This window comes from Marmota flaviventris, chromosome 19 (assembly GCF_047511675.1).
Source record: "Marmota flaviventris isolate mMarFla1 chromosome 19, mMarFla1.hap1, whole genome shotgun sequence".
NCBI lineage: Eukaryota > Metazoa > Chordata > Mammalia > Rodentia > Sciuridae > Marmota > Marmota flaviventris.
Genome location: NC_092516.1, coordinates 23,301,994 through 23,314,487, shown reverse-complemented (window position 1 = coordinate 23,314,487; position 12,494 = coordinate 23,301,994). Strand labels below are relative to the sequence as shown.

Genomic DNA, 12,494 nt, shown 5'->3' with positions numbered 1-12,494 from the left:
TTTTATTTTTTATTTTGAGACAGGGTCTCACACTAAGTTGCTTAGGGCTTTGGCTAAGTTGCTGAGGCTAGCCTCGACCTTGTGATCCTCCTGCCTCAGCCTCCTGTGTGCCATGGTGCCCAATTTTAGAAGTCTGAAAATCAACCAAACCTACACACACACACACACACACACACAAATCTTCTCAAGAGAAACTAATGAGCCTCAATAAAATTAGCAGTTGACTTCATCAGAAAAGTGAGATGAAATTGACTCTCAGCCCAAATTCTCTATCTATCTAGTGGAAGTCTTCAAAAATAGCAAAGTTGGGGCTGGGGTTGTGGCTCGGTGTCAGAGCACCCACCTAGCCAGTGCAGGAGCACTGGGACGATCAGGAGCACCACATAAAAATAAAGGTATTGTGTCCATCTACAACTAACACAAAATATTAAAAAATAGCAAAGTTCAGACATTGCCAGATGAACAAGAAGTAGAACAATTCACCATCAGCAGAATCGCCCAAGAGTTGAGTTTTCACAAAGGACGCAGTTGACTTGGTCCACTGAGGATAGGACCCTGTGAGGACTACAGCACGGCCATCCTCAGAGACTATGGCCCTTTTGCCTTAAATACAATTGCCTACAGCTGAGCACATGCAGTCGTGCTCCTGGATCTGCAATGTGCAGAGACCACTGTGTGATTCTCACGAGAGGGAGGGAAGTGAGGAAGGAGCGGCCATCTCACTGTGTAGGAACCACTGAGGGCCACCCTCGTGGGGTGACACCAACAGGAAAAATACATATAGTAAAATCTGCAGCAAGGGACTTAAACAGGGTCTCCTCACCAAAGGAGGCAGCGGGAGGGAGGATCGGCCACAGCCTGGAGACTTTAAAGAGCAACCACCTCAGAGCACCTCATCAAGAGACAGATGGCAGATGCTCCAGAGAGCAATGGTCCTCCAGCCACAGGCCCTGGCCAGGGGCCGCACCATAGATTCAGAGACAGTGAGGTGGGAAGGGAAGGGACGGGAAGGACCAGGAAAGCAGTAGCCCACAGAGAAGTAGCCCAGCGAGAAGGGGCAGTCTCCCAGCAGACAAGAGCCACTGCCTGTGCTTGACAACAGGTGTCCGGCAACAGCAAGTCCAGCTGAAGCAAAGCACACTCTACGATCTACTACAAAGACACATGGCTACAGATTGGTGGCACCTGACAACAGAGCCCCACAATACTTGAAGCAAAGCCTTGCGGCCAGGTGTAATGATGCACACTTGTAATCCCAGGGACTCCGGAGGCTGAGGAAGGAGGATGCAACTTCAGGGCCAGCCTCAGCAATTTAGCAAAATCGTGTCCCAAAATAAAATAGGGCTGGGGATGTGGCTCAGTGATAAGGTGCCCCTGGGTTCAATTCCTGGTACCAAGAAAAAAAAAATGAAATTGGTTGATTTAGTTATCTTGCTCATTGTTACACTGTTCCAAAGGAAGAGTGTCACTAAGCCCCCACTCATTTTGGAAACTGGTTTTGTTTCATTTTAATTATTATCATGTTTTGGTATCTTACAAGGCAACTTTGTTATTTTTTCTAAAATTTCTTAACTATTCCCACTTGGTGGCTAATTTTTCAGCTAATGTTAGAACCATTTGCCAGGAAAGATTCCAATGGGAATCAGAGGCTTTGTTTGCAAGCAGACCATGGTGGTGGACCCGGGTCCCTCCCCTCCCACTCTCTGTTCGGGTAGATTCCAGATTCCCTTGAAGGTGCCCTGGGCACTCCAGAATCTCCTTGTGACTGTGAACTGGGATCAATGTGCCATGTTATTATTCCTCCTTTTTTTTTTTTTTTTTTTTTAAAATAGAAAGAAGAACCTTCTGGGCCATTTAGTTTGTCCTTCAGCATTCTGAAGTCAGATAAGCTCAAGGCCAGAAATATCCTTTGATCTGTTCTCAAATGTTTTCAGGCATACAAGAACAATTCCTTACCTGTCACGGAGGCAGAGTCCAGAGGTTTGCTTTCTCTAAGGGAGGGGTCTGTTGGTTGGGGTAAACATAGGGCCCCCTCAGCCTCCCGCACCTGGATGCCTGGCGAGCCATCCCACACACAGCTGGGCTCTGGCTCCATAGCACATGCTTCTCCACGAAGGTGCTTCCGTTTGCTAGCACAGGGCCACTGCCCTGCGGGGCTGCCTCTGTGTGCTGAAGCCTGGGGGTGGGGGACAGGTGCTGTGATGCCTGTCTCCCCCACCTGTGACCCTGCTACGCAGCTTCAGCTTCCCTGTGACCAAAATATCCACAAGAACATCTGAGAGAAGGTTCATTTGGGGCTCAGGTTGCAGGTCTCAGTCCACAGATGGATGGATGGATGGCAGGTGAGACAGGGGGAAGGGGCTGCTCACAAACGGTGGGGTCGGGGAGCAGGGAGGCAGGGTAGGGTGTGCAGGGAGGGCGCACCTTCCAGGGAAGCCCCATGAGCAAACCCTCCAGCTAGGTGCCACCTGCCCACTGCCACCCCCAGGGCATCCACCCCAGGATGAGCCCCTTCATTTCACCCTGGGACATTCCTGCTGTAACAAGGCTTCGGTGTCACCTCACATCCCAGCCATAACAATGACACACATATCTGTCCTCTCTCCCCCTGCATCCTGACACAAAGGTCCTAGAACCCTTTTATCTCCGGGGTGGCAGGGGTGCTAGCTATCTATGCCCTTTGTCCTAACATCTGGCCTTTGGCGGCTCCACGTGGACAGCTCGTACTCTCTGGGATGTTCTCAGGTGCCCTGGCTGGGCTTCTGGACTTGGGCTGGTCCTTGAAGCTCTCAGCCCATTCCCAACCCTCCAGCAGGGGCAAGGAGCTGGAGACACATGGTGTCTAGTGACAGAGCTGCTTAAGACTGCCAACTATGGGGTCTATGGGGCTTCCAGATTGGTGGGAGAGGAGAGGGTGGTGCCCCCTCCACCTTCCCTGCAAATCACAGTCTGCACATGGTCGTCCCGGGTTCTGAGAGCCTGTTAAGCAACTTACCAGGCCCAGGAGGGGAACTGAGGGGACCCCCCACTTGCAGCCTCAGTGACTCAGGGATCCACTAACCAACTGCTGTCGGGACCAAGCCCCTAACCCGGGGGCTGTGTGCCACCTCTAGTCAGTGTCAGAACTGAGCCAACCCCAGGTCACAGCCGCGCCGTCGGTCATTGGGGAAATCCCCCACACGTCTGGCCTCAGAAGTGAAGCAGACAGTGGAAGAACGAGAGAGAGAGAGAGAGAGAGAGAGAGAGAGAGAGAGAGGGTTCTCCCATATTCACCGTCCCACGTCACAAGGGAGAGGTGTTTGACTCTTGCCACTTAGAAATAAACACGGTATCGTTTTTCAACTAAGCAGGCAGGAAGGTTGCATCACCTATGAATCTAACTTCAGCCTCACAGAACAGCTGCCGCGTGAGGAGGTGGGTCTGGCAGGGCTCAGATCCCAGAGGACCAGAAGGACCTTACGCTGGGCACATGAGAATATTTGTGCTCCAAGTCTTCAGAAAAGATCGTTTCATTTATTTTTAGATAAAAGAATTTTAAAATAACTTTGACAACTTGAAAAAAAAAATATTGAGTGTGTTGTTTTCCATTAGAGAAAGCCTGAGCCTTCAAGAACAGACTGTGTGACTCAGTGAGGGCCACAGAGTACAGGGGGGACCCCAGTGGCAAGAGGAGGCCCAGGCAGCGGCCTTGCCAACCAGAAGCCCAGGGCGCAGGGAGGCAGATGGCCCAGGGCCCTTGGGAGGCACCCCTCTGGCAAGAGGACGCCTCTGCTCCATGTGGCCATGTACCGTGTCCCATGGTGACGGTGGGGACCTGGGGACTGGCAGAGTGCGGTCCAGAAGAGCTTCCTAAAGCTCCAGTGGTGCACAGTGATGTAATCAATGCAGTACTTAGAGATCTGCAAACTGACAGCTGACAGGCTTCGCAGGCTGTGAGAAGGGCTGGAGCCAATCTCTGTAACCAGGGGCACAAGAAGCCCAGGGCCCAAGGTGGGGCCTGTGTCCACGCTGCACAAGGCTCCCATGAGTGACACTCCGGACGTCTCGCAAAGACTGATTCAAAACCACTAGTTAAATCCTAGTCATGGCTCTTCCCTGCCCAAACAACCTCCTCTCAGAAATACAGCGGGGAGGCACAGAGTCCAGGCAAGAAGTGGGGAGCTGCTCCAAGGCACCAAGTGTGTGGCCGTCTCCAGTCCCACAGGACAGCCATGGGGGAGACGAGATCTGCAGGGTCGAGAACCTGGGGGCTGCCTCGCTTCTGTCCTCCCGCATCCGGAATTCAGATAAGCTCAACATCCAGAAACGTCCTTGGATTTGTTCTTTCTCTGATGTCTTGTGTCCTTGGGATCAAAGCCTCTTTCCCTGGCACCGAATAAAGCCCAGGGAGGGGTTTTGGCCATGTAGTCCTCTGCACTGAAGGACTTTGACCCACCGCTATCTTCGTACTCCTGGACGAGCTCCTGGAAGCGGCCATAGTCGATCCACGTCCACCATTCTCCCTCGATCTTAAACTGGGAAGAAATCAGCCTCAGGTCAGAAGGGGAACCATCCACGGGGAAGGCACTAATGCACCTGGTTTTTCTCCCTGTCAGGCAACACTTCCACATTCCACACCTGGTTTCCTGACGGAGCAGCCTGCAGCATGGGCAGGCGCTTCCCCTGGGCACTGCAACCCACGGGCCGAGGACCAGCTGTGGGATGGGAGATGTCCTGGCCCGGGTGGGGCTGTGGGAACAGTATTGCTGACGGGCATCAAATTGCCCAGTGCTGCCAGCGCTCAGGGCCCAGCTACCTCAGTCCTTCAGCCGCCTTCTGTCTGGCTGGATTTTTGTGACTATTAGCTGCATCTGGTAGAAGCCTTTTTATTACCAAACTCCGCTTGAGTTATTAGCAAAGCCCTAATCAATGCCTTCCAACTCTGAAATGCTAAATGACTCCAACCAGCCTTTCCAGTCCAACATGCATACAATACCTCATTAGCAGAAAGCCAATTCAATAAAGAGGAATAATCCAATTTGTACTCTTAAGGAAATTGCTTCTCAAAAGTCAACGAGGAATGAAGGCAAAGCTGAGGCAGTTCTCGGGGAAACCAGCTGAGCTGTAAGGGCTCTCCCCCAGCGCCTGCCTGGCAGCACCGTGGAGAGTGTACCCGCTGTGCTGAAACGCACCGTTGACAGTTAACTGTCAGAAACGAAAACAGAGCCTGATTAACTCCATGAACCAAGTCAAGCAAGAGCTTCCTGGTCCAGCTGAAAAGGAATTATTGAAAATAAGCAGGCTCCTGGGTTTGGAATTTACTGTTGCATCTAATTTCTTACCCAACAGCTCTGAGAAATCTCCTTGGAAGACCATTCTTTGAAATAGTGCCCCCAGGGCTCTCTTCCTTCATCTCTCCCAGACTGGAGGCCCTGACTGTTCTCCACCCACTACTGTGGAAGGAGCTGACCCTTTCCCCTGGTGCTCACACCCACGCCCCACCATCTTCCTGAGAAGCTCTGCTCATAGGCCACCGTCTTCCACTGACTGAGCCAATTCCAGCTGTGGCCTCCCCCAGCTGCTGCTGTCTGCCCAAGTCTCGGCCCAGGGTGGTAGAGATGGCCACCCATTTGAACACAGGCACCCGCGGACTCCAGAGAGCAGGCCCCACCTTCCAGGCTCCCATGCTGCCTGTCTGGTTTGCACCAGCTTGCACGTCAGGTCCCTGTCTTTTCTCTGGGAAGCGCCACACCCCCATCCCTTTAGCCCAGGACAGCTCCTGTGCCACAGGTCCCTGCTCCTTAGCTGCCCAACGGTAGCACCTCACAGCCTGTCTGCAGTGACCTCCCGCACTGCCCACCAGCCAAGATTAGGCCGAGAGGAGGCCCTGACCCACCCTGTAGCCATCACTCAGGACACTGAGGCCAGCCCCATCCTCCTGACCTCTAAGCGAAGCTAGAAGACCAGGGTGAAAAAACCCCACCTGCTCACTGACGTCCTGGGAGACAGGACGGGACTCTGCTGCTACGGGCTGCACAATACAGAAAGGACCGTCTCAGTGTGTCCATGCAGAAGGCCCCCGCACTCCTATGGAGACAGGGCTCCCTGACTAGCACAGGAGGAGACTCGTCAGCGTACCTCAGCAGTGAGGCCCCCAAGGCTGCCCTTTGCCACTCCCTCCCCTTCATGCCTGTGCACCTGACCCAGGCCCTTTACAGGTGACCACAAAGCACCTGGCATGTGCCCTGGGCAGAGGAGGAGACAACGATCACCCAGAATGTGGCCCCACGGGGGGCCTCTGGGGCTCCCAGCTGTGTCTGTGAGAACAGGCCACACAGCCCTCCTTGCTGTTCCTGTCCCTCTGGGGTCCAGCTCCAGGTCTAGAGTCTGGCCCCTCAGCCTTCATGACCCCAGGCCTCCTCCTCCTCAGACTCATCAGTGATCACTGGCCACAGACAGCCTGAGGACTAAAGGGTCTGTCTGGACTAGAGCAATAGACCTGACTCTCCTTTTTATTCCAGCCTACGGTAAAAAACATATTTTATAGTTCAATCTAGGAGGTACACGTGTGTGTGCACACACAGACACATGCAAACACATACACAGACACACACACACAGACACGCACAGACATACACACACATACAGACATACACATGCAAAGACACATACACACACAGACACATTGAGACACACACACAGGCAGGCAAAACCCATAAACTATTCTACATGTATCACAAAACTGCTGGCTGCACCTCAGGAGACTGGCGGACTCCGGGTGCTGGGAGAAGTCCAGCCCTGGGGGAACCCATTCTTACTGGTTCTGGGCCTCCAGCTGGTTTGGAATGCAGAAACCAGGTACACAGACTTGTCAACTGGAAGCTGACACCTGGCACATGCCACTGAGAACACAAACCAGAAGGCCCTGAGGCTCTGGCTGCCGCGGCCTGGCCAGGAGGACTGTCTACAGGGTGGGCCTTCCCAGCCTGCAGTGGCTGCCTTCTGGCTGTGTCCCACGCAGCCTCTCCTCGGTTTGGGCTCAGAGAGGGTGAACCCTGTCTCAAGGACGCGGGTCTACCAGACCAGGCCCACTCCCAGATCCCATCCAGCCCCGTCTCCATGCAGCCACACAAGGGGTCAGGGATGGGGGTGGCACAAATAGTCCATAATAGGTTGATCTGAAATGAACCCCGAGTCATCAGACCCCAAAGACCTCTCATGACGATTTGAGGACAGAAGTACCTGATACAAAGAGCTCAGAGAAAGTCGTACTGTTCGTGTAAAAGGTCAAGTTAAGTATGACTGACGCAGACACTGCTAATGACAGCGGCATAAACAGGGACATTAAATCCAAATCATAAAACTGGAGGCTAAGTGTCCTGAGACATGAGGTCATCCCGCCTCAAGAACTCTTCCAATCCAAGCACGGGGAGGTGGTCTATGCAGAGTTACAAACTCAGAAGGTCACGGATGGTCTCAAGGCACGGGGCAAGGCAGTGAGGCATGGCCCTGACTGATGGAGCCAGGCTGTGCGGGGCAGTGCGCCCTGGCCCTGGCCCTGCCTCCCTGGAGCCACCATGCTGCTGACCGAGGGCCCATGCTCACTGCTTCCTCTCCTTCTCACACAGCAGGGACAGCATAGGGTCTCTGATACCAGAGTGTTTAAAAGATTGTGTTCACTGTGATCCCACAGGAAACCCCACTAAGTGATGGAAAGGTCCACCATGGAGCCCGGTGGCAGCGGAGGAGACCCAGCAGGACCCAGGCTGGGCACCACAGGGAGGACGGGGCCCCCAGTCTTCCCACTGCACTGACCTGCGTGCAGCAGAGCACCGTCCAGCCCACAGAAGCGGGCCCTCCACAGGGTGGAGGAGGGTGACGTCTGCAGACACCCAGGATCTCACCTGTCGCACACTCAGTAGTTCCCGGGAGGACGTTTCCCATGAAGTAGGGACAAGTCAAACAGAAACACAGGACCCAGGAAACCAGAGAGCTCTCAAGGGGAGAAGCCAAGGAGACCTGGATAGAGAGGGACCTGCCCACCACAGGGGGATCAGAAAGTGTCCCTGGAAAGACAGCTCCGAGAGAGGGACCTCATGGGAAACCCAAGATGCTGAGAGTCCAGTGCAGACTGCCCTGGCAGAGAGCCTGAGGGCTGAATCCACTAAAGAATGCAGAAACCTAGACATCATCCTCGTTGCCATCTTCATCATCATCACCATCACATATTGATTAGCTCCAAGGAAACTGAAGGTGTCATGGTCTGGATCTGAGGGTGTTCCTCAAACCTCCCGTCAGTGTAGGGACATTCAGAGGTGAAATGACCAGATGTGACAGCTGTGACCAATCAGTCCGTCCTGGTGTGGGCCGGTGGGCAGTGGCTGGAAGGGCTAGTCGTGGGGCTGCCCTGCCTCTTTCCTGGCCCCTGACACCCACATGAGCTGAGCGCCCCGCCTCCCGCCTCCCAGGATATGCAGCCTCACCTGGGCCCAGAGCAATGGAGTTGACCTACGATGGACTGAGCCTCTGAAACTGTGACCCCAAAATAGATATCCCTCCTCTGAGCTGCTCTCGCTAGGCATTTTGGTCCCAGCAATGAAACACTGCTGGGCTATGCTGGAAACAGAGCAGCCACCAGGGCCGTGGCTCCATGGTGAACAGGGCTGCGGCAACAGGGACGCAGGAAGCTGCCTCTGCGCAAAGCCGCGGCCCAGGCCCCACAAATAAGCGGAAGCAGAAAGGAGCCTGCCTTAGTTCCGCACCGTCCCCTCCACTACTTTAACCGTGTGACCCACTCAACGGTGCACAGGGCAAGTTAATCATTTAAAATAAGTGTCTGTCTAGAAACCAGTAGTGCAGGGTCTCTCAGCCCCCCACACCCCCACCCCCTTCAAGACCGAGACAAGACTGCAGGGACACGGGCTGTCAGCACTTGTAGCCTTCAGTGTCTTGCATCCTCAGGAGAGAGGCAGGCATAGCACCCACCCTGAGGCCATCCACGCACCTCAAGGGAACTGAACTGCCCCCTCCAGGGTCACAGGTCTGACAGATAGACGCCCTGAGCAGCAAGTGGTGACTGTCCTTGCAGTGGGAAGGCCCCCCTGGATCCCTCTGCAGAACCAGAACAGGGTGCTCCCCCAGAGCTCAGCTCCACCAGCCCGCGACGGCGCAGCCCCTGGCCCAGTTCCTCCTCTGTGCAAACACAAGGTACCTGTTGGCCATGAGGACAGACATGGGGCGGGATCTGGCTCTGCCTCCTCAGCATGACCTGCAGATCCAAAGTACCTCTCCTGCCTGTCATGCTTCTCAGACTGGGGTTGGAAGGGTCCCCTCCTTTCCCGTGTCATGTCACAGACTGGGGTTGAAAGGGTCCCCTCCTTTCCTGTATCGCGGGGTACCTGGAGAAGCATTGGTGGAGTTCTTCTATGAGGGTCTGGTGGAACCTGGCTGAAAGCCCATCTGGTCCTGGGCTTTTCTTTGGTTGGCTTCTGACTGTCGCGAGCCACCTGTGGGCTGTGTGTGCGAGCTATGCGCCCTGGAGCCATATGAGGGGACAGGCCTGGTGTTGCACGCTGACTGGGCTGTGCGACACAAGTGTGCTCTCCTCTCCCTCTCCCTGTGATCCCACACAACACCTGAGATGGGTGTCACGTGCCGCGATGTCAATCAATCTGCTGACCACAAGACGCCACGAAGCAAGGCTCCACCTTTGAAACCTACCCCCTGCCTTATTTGGTGAAGAACATTCCATCAAGCTCCTCTGTGTGTCCCCCTACAAAATAAAGAGATTCTAGGTGTGCGCTCTCTCTTGCCTTCCAGTGTGGAAGAGGACCCTGAAGGTCACAAAGCAGTCCCACCCGCGACCTGGGAAACTCATGTGCACGTTTTTGCATGATTTCTCGCTGTTTTCTTCACTCCTCTGAACCCAGCTCATCTCCTCAACAGGGGCATCTGGCGAGATCTGATGGCATCAGCAATTCTACTGCTTGAAACTGATCTGTTTAAATTTTTCTGTTTTCCTGATGCAACTTGGGCAGGTCATATGTCTCTAGAAATGTCATGTCTTCAGATTTCCTATTTTATTAAAATGTAAATTTTTAAAACAGTTTTTCATTATCATCCGTATTTCAGTAGTGTCCGGTGGGATATTTAGTTTTTCATAGAGCATTTTAGTGATTTGAGTTTTCTCTTTTCTTCATTAGTTTGGCTAAGGGTTTATCAATTTTATTTATTTTTTTCAAATAACCAACTTTTTGTTTTGTCTTTTTTTTTTTTGTTTTAATTTTATTGATTTCAGCTGATCTTAATTTTTTCCGTTTTCTACTGCTTTGGGTGTTAATTTTGCTTTTTCTAGGTCTCTGAGATGCAATGTTAGGGTATTTATTTGTTGACTTCCTATTCCTTTCAATGAACGAGCTCAGTGCAGTGAGATCTCCTCTTCCCACCGGGCCTGCAGAGACTCTGAAATGTTGGATCTCTGGTGGTTCCTCCCTTTGCTGGTTTTCACTTTTATTTTTCATTTTTTTCTTCACGAAATATTTTATTGAGTATGTTTTGGGAGTTCAGTTTTATCAGAGATTTTCCCTCATCTTTTGAGACTGTCATGGGATTGTCACTCCTGATTCTGTGTCACACTTACTGATTTGCTGAACCTTCCTGGCATCTCCGGAGTAGGCCCTATTGACCATGGTGTGGCCTTTTGAGGTGCTGTTGAATTCTGTCCGCAAGTCCTTCATCAAGAACTTCTGGCCTGTTTCGTCAAGGACATTGGTCCGGTTTTCTTTTTGTTGTGTCCCCATCAGTCTGTAGTGGCAGGATGACCCTGGCTTTTGGGGATGCGTCCCTTCTGCTTGGGGGCTTGGGCCTCGGGCCTGACCTGGGAGCTCCTTGCTGGGAGGCCGTCACTGCCCTGTGCTCACTGCGTCCATCTACCTGTCTGTTGTCTGTATCCTCCAGGTTTGCCTTTGGTGGGCCACGCGTCCAGCAGTCTGCCCACTCCTCAGCCCTGCACTCTGTTTTCCACACTGCTGTCCACCTCCAGCACAGGGCAAGGGCCTGCCTGGGCTTTGCTGCGGCCCCCAGGCCTGGTGTGTCTCTGGGCAGACGCCGTCTTTGTCCCCACTGTGCGAGTCTGCTTTTCCTTCACGCCCAGGTGAGCAGGACCAACCCCACCCACTACCTTCACCTCACTCTTCACTCAGTGGCAGATGGAGACTGGGTAGTGGCCTTCCCTCCAGGCGCTCAGAGGCCTCTTCTGCCATCGTCCTGCATGGTCTCTTCTTGTCTCCTGCCATGTCTCATTATCATGGTCTGGTTTTAAGGTCTGCTGATGAACTTAACAACCAGCAGCATTTATTACGGTCACCGCAACAAGCATCATACATGTGTTAATTCACTGAATCTTGACAGAGGCTCCTGACTCTTAAATACTGTTTTTTCTCATATTCCAAAGGAGGAAACTCAAGCTAGAAAAATTCAAGCCTTGCCAAGGACGAGAGAGGCCCAGCTAGAGTTCAGTCCCAGATGTCTGGAGGTGGAAGGCTGCTCTCGCCAGCTCTCTCCACCTCTCAGGAGCAGTACAGTGGTCGGCCGCCATGGGGAAGCCGGCCATGTCCTGAAAACGGGCAAGTGCTCTGTGCCAACTCACCCAGCAGCACTGCCTTTGAGTTCTAGGAGAGTCTGCCAAGCTTGAGGCCCAGCAGGCAAGTGAGCACTTGTCAGAGACGGGTCTCTGGGAGCCAGAGAGTGGCTTACACCAGGGGAGGGAAGGCGGAGCCAGGCCTCTGTCTTGGGGTAAGAGGGACTGACCGAGGGATCTAAAAGCGAGCCCAGCAGGTGAGGCTAAGACAAAAGGAACCGCCGTGAGCGCTGCAGTCCAGGGACCCCACACCATTGTACCTGGGTCCTGAGTGGAACAGTTAAGAGGGTGCACACCTGCCGGTAGGAGCCGGCTTCACACTGCTAGAGCGGCACTTACACATGAGCACGGGGGAGGCCAGAGTGGTGTGTGCAGCCAGAGTCTAGCATGCCCCATCAGCACGTCCAGGGGACACCTCAGAGGCCATGCACAGACATCCTTACAGACCTGAGGTCAGAACACACACATGCTTCCCCACTGCCAGCTGGGAGAACCCAAAAGACACCAGCAGCAATGGGTACCCCTGCACACGAATCTTGGTCCCTAATACCATTCAACAATGAAAGGAGCCAGGCTCCCAAGAGAAATGGCCGACTCTGGGGCTGGGCAGGAATATACACAAATCAGCCTAGAGAATCCTATAGTGCCAGAAGTAAGAAGGGCTGGCGAAAATCAAAACAAATCAGGAAACCCCACGCTGCTGTCAGTGTGGCAGGTGGGCCCAGGAGCCACTGAAGAGCTGACGCCAGGACAGCGCCTGGGGACAGCCCGCAGGGGAGGAGGGGACAGCCCTCCTGACATGTGGGCTGCCCACCACGGCTTCCTCCTGGAGAAAGCAGCAAGGGGCCGGGAGAGCTATCCCACAGGAGAGGCCTAC

The 12,494-nt window shown here is 53.6% G+C and overlaps 1 protein-coding gene across 4 annotated transcripts in view; it reads right to left on the bottom strand.

Annotated features, from left to right (window-relative positions):
• Nucleotides 1–3,493: 3,493 nt before the first annotated feature.
• Nucleotides 3,494–12,494, bottom strand: part of LOC114103055 (S-adenosyl-L-methionine-dependent tRNA 4-demethylwyosine synthase TYW1-like) — a 112,778-nt gene continuing 103,777 nt past the window's right edge. For all 4 annotated transcript variants that reach the window (XM_027948638.2, XM_071605338.1, XM_027948637.2 and 1 more), the window contains one exon: nt 3,494–4,514. In XM_027948638.2, coding sequence (XP_027804439.2) covers nt 4,293–4,514 — 222 coding nt within the window. In that variant the 3' untranslated portion in view covers nt 3,494–4,292. The remainder of the gene's footprint in view (nt 4,515–12,494) is intronic.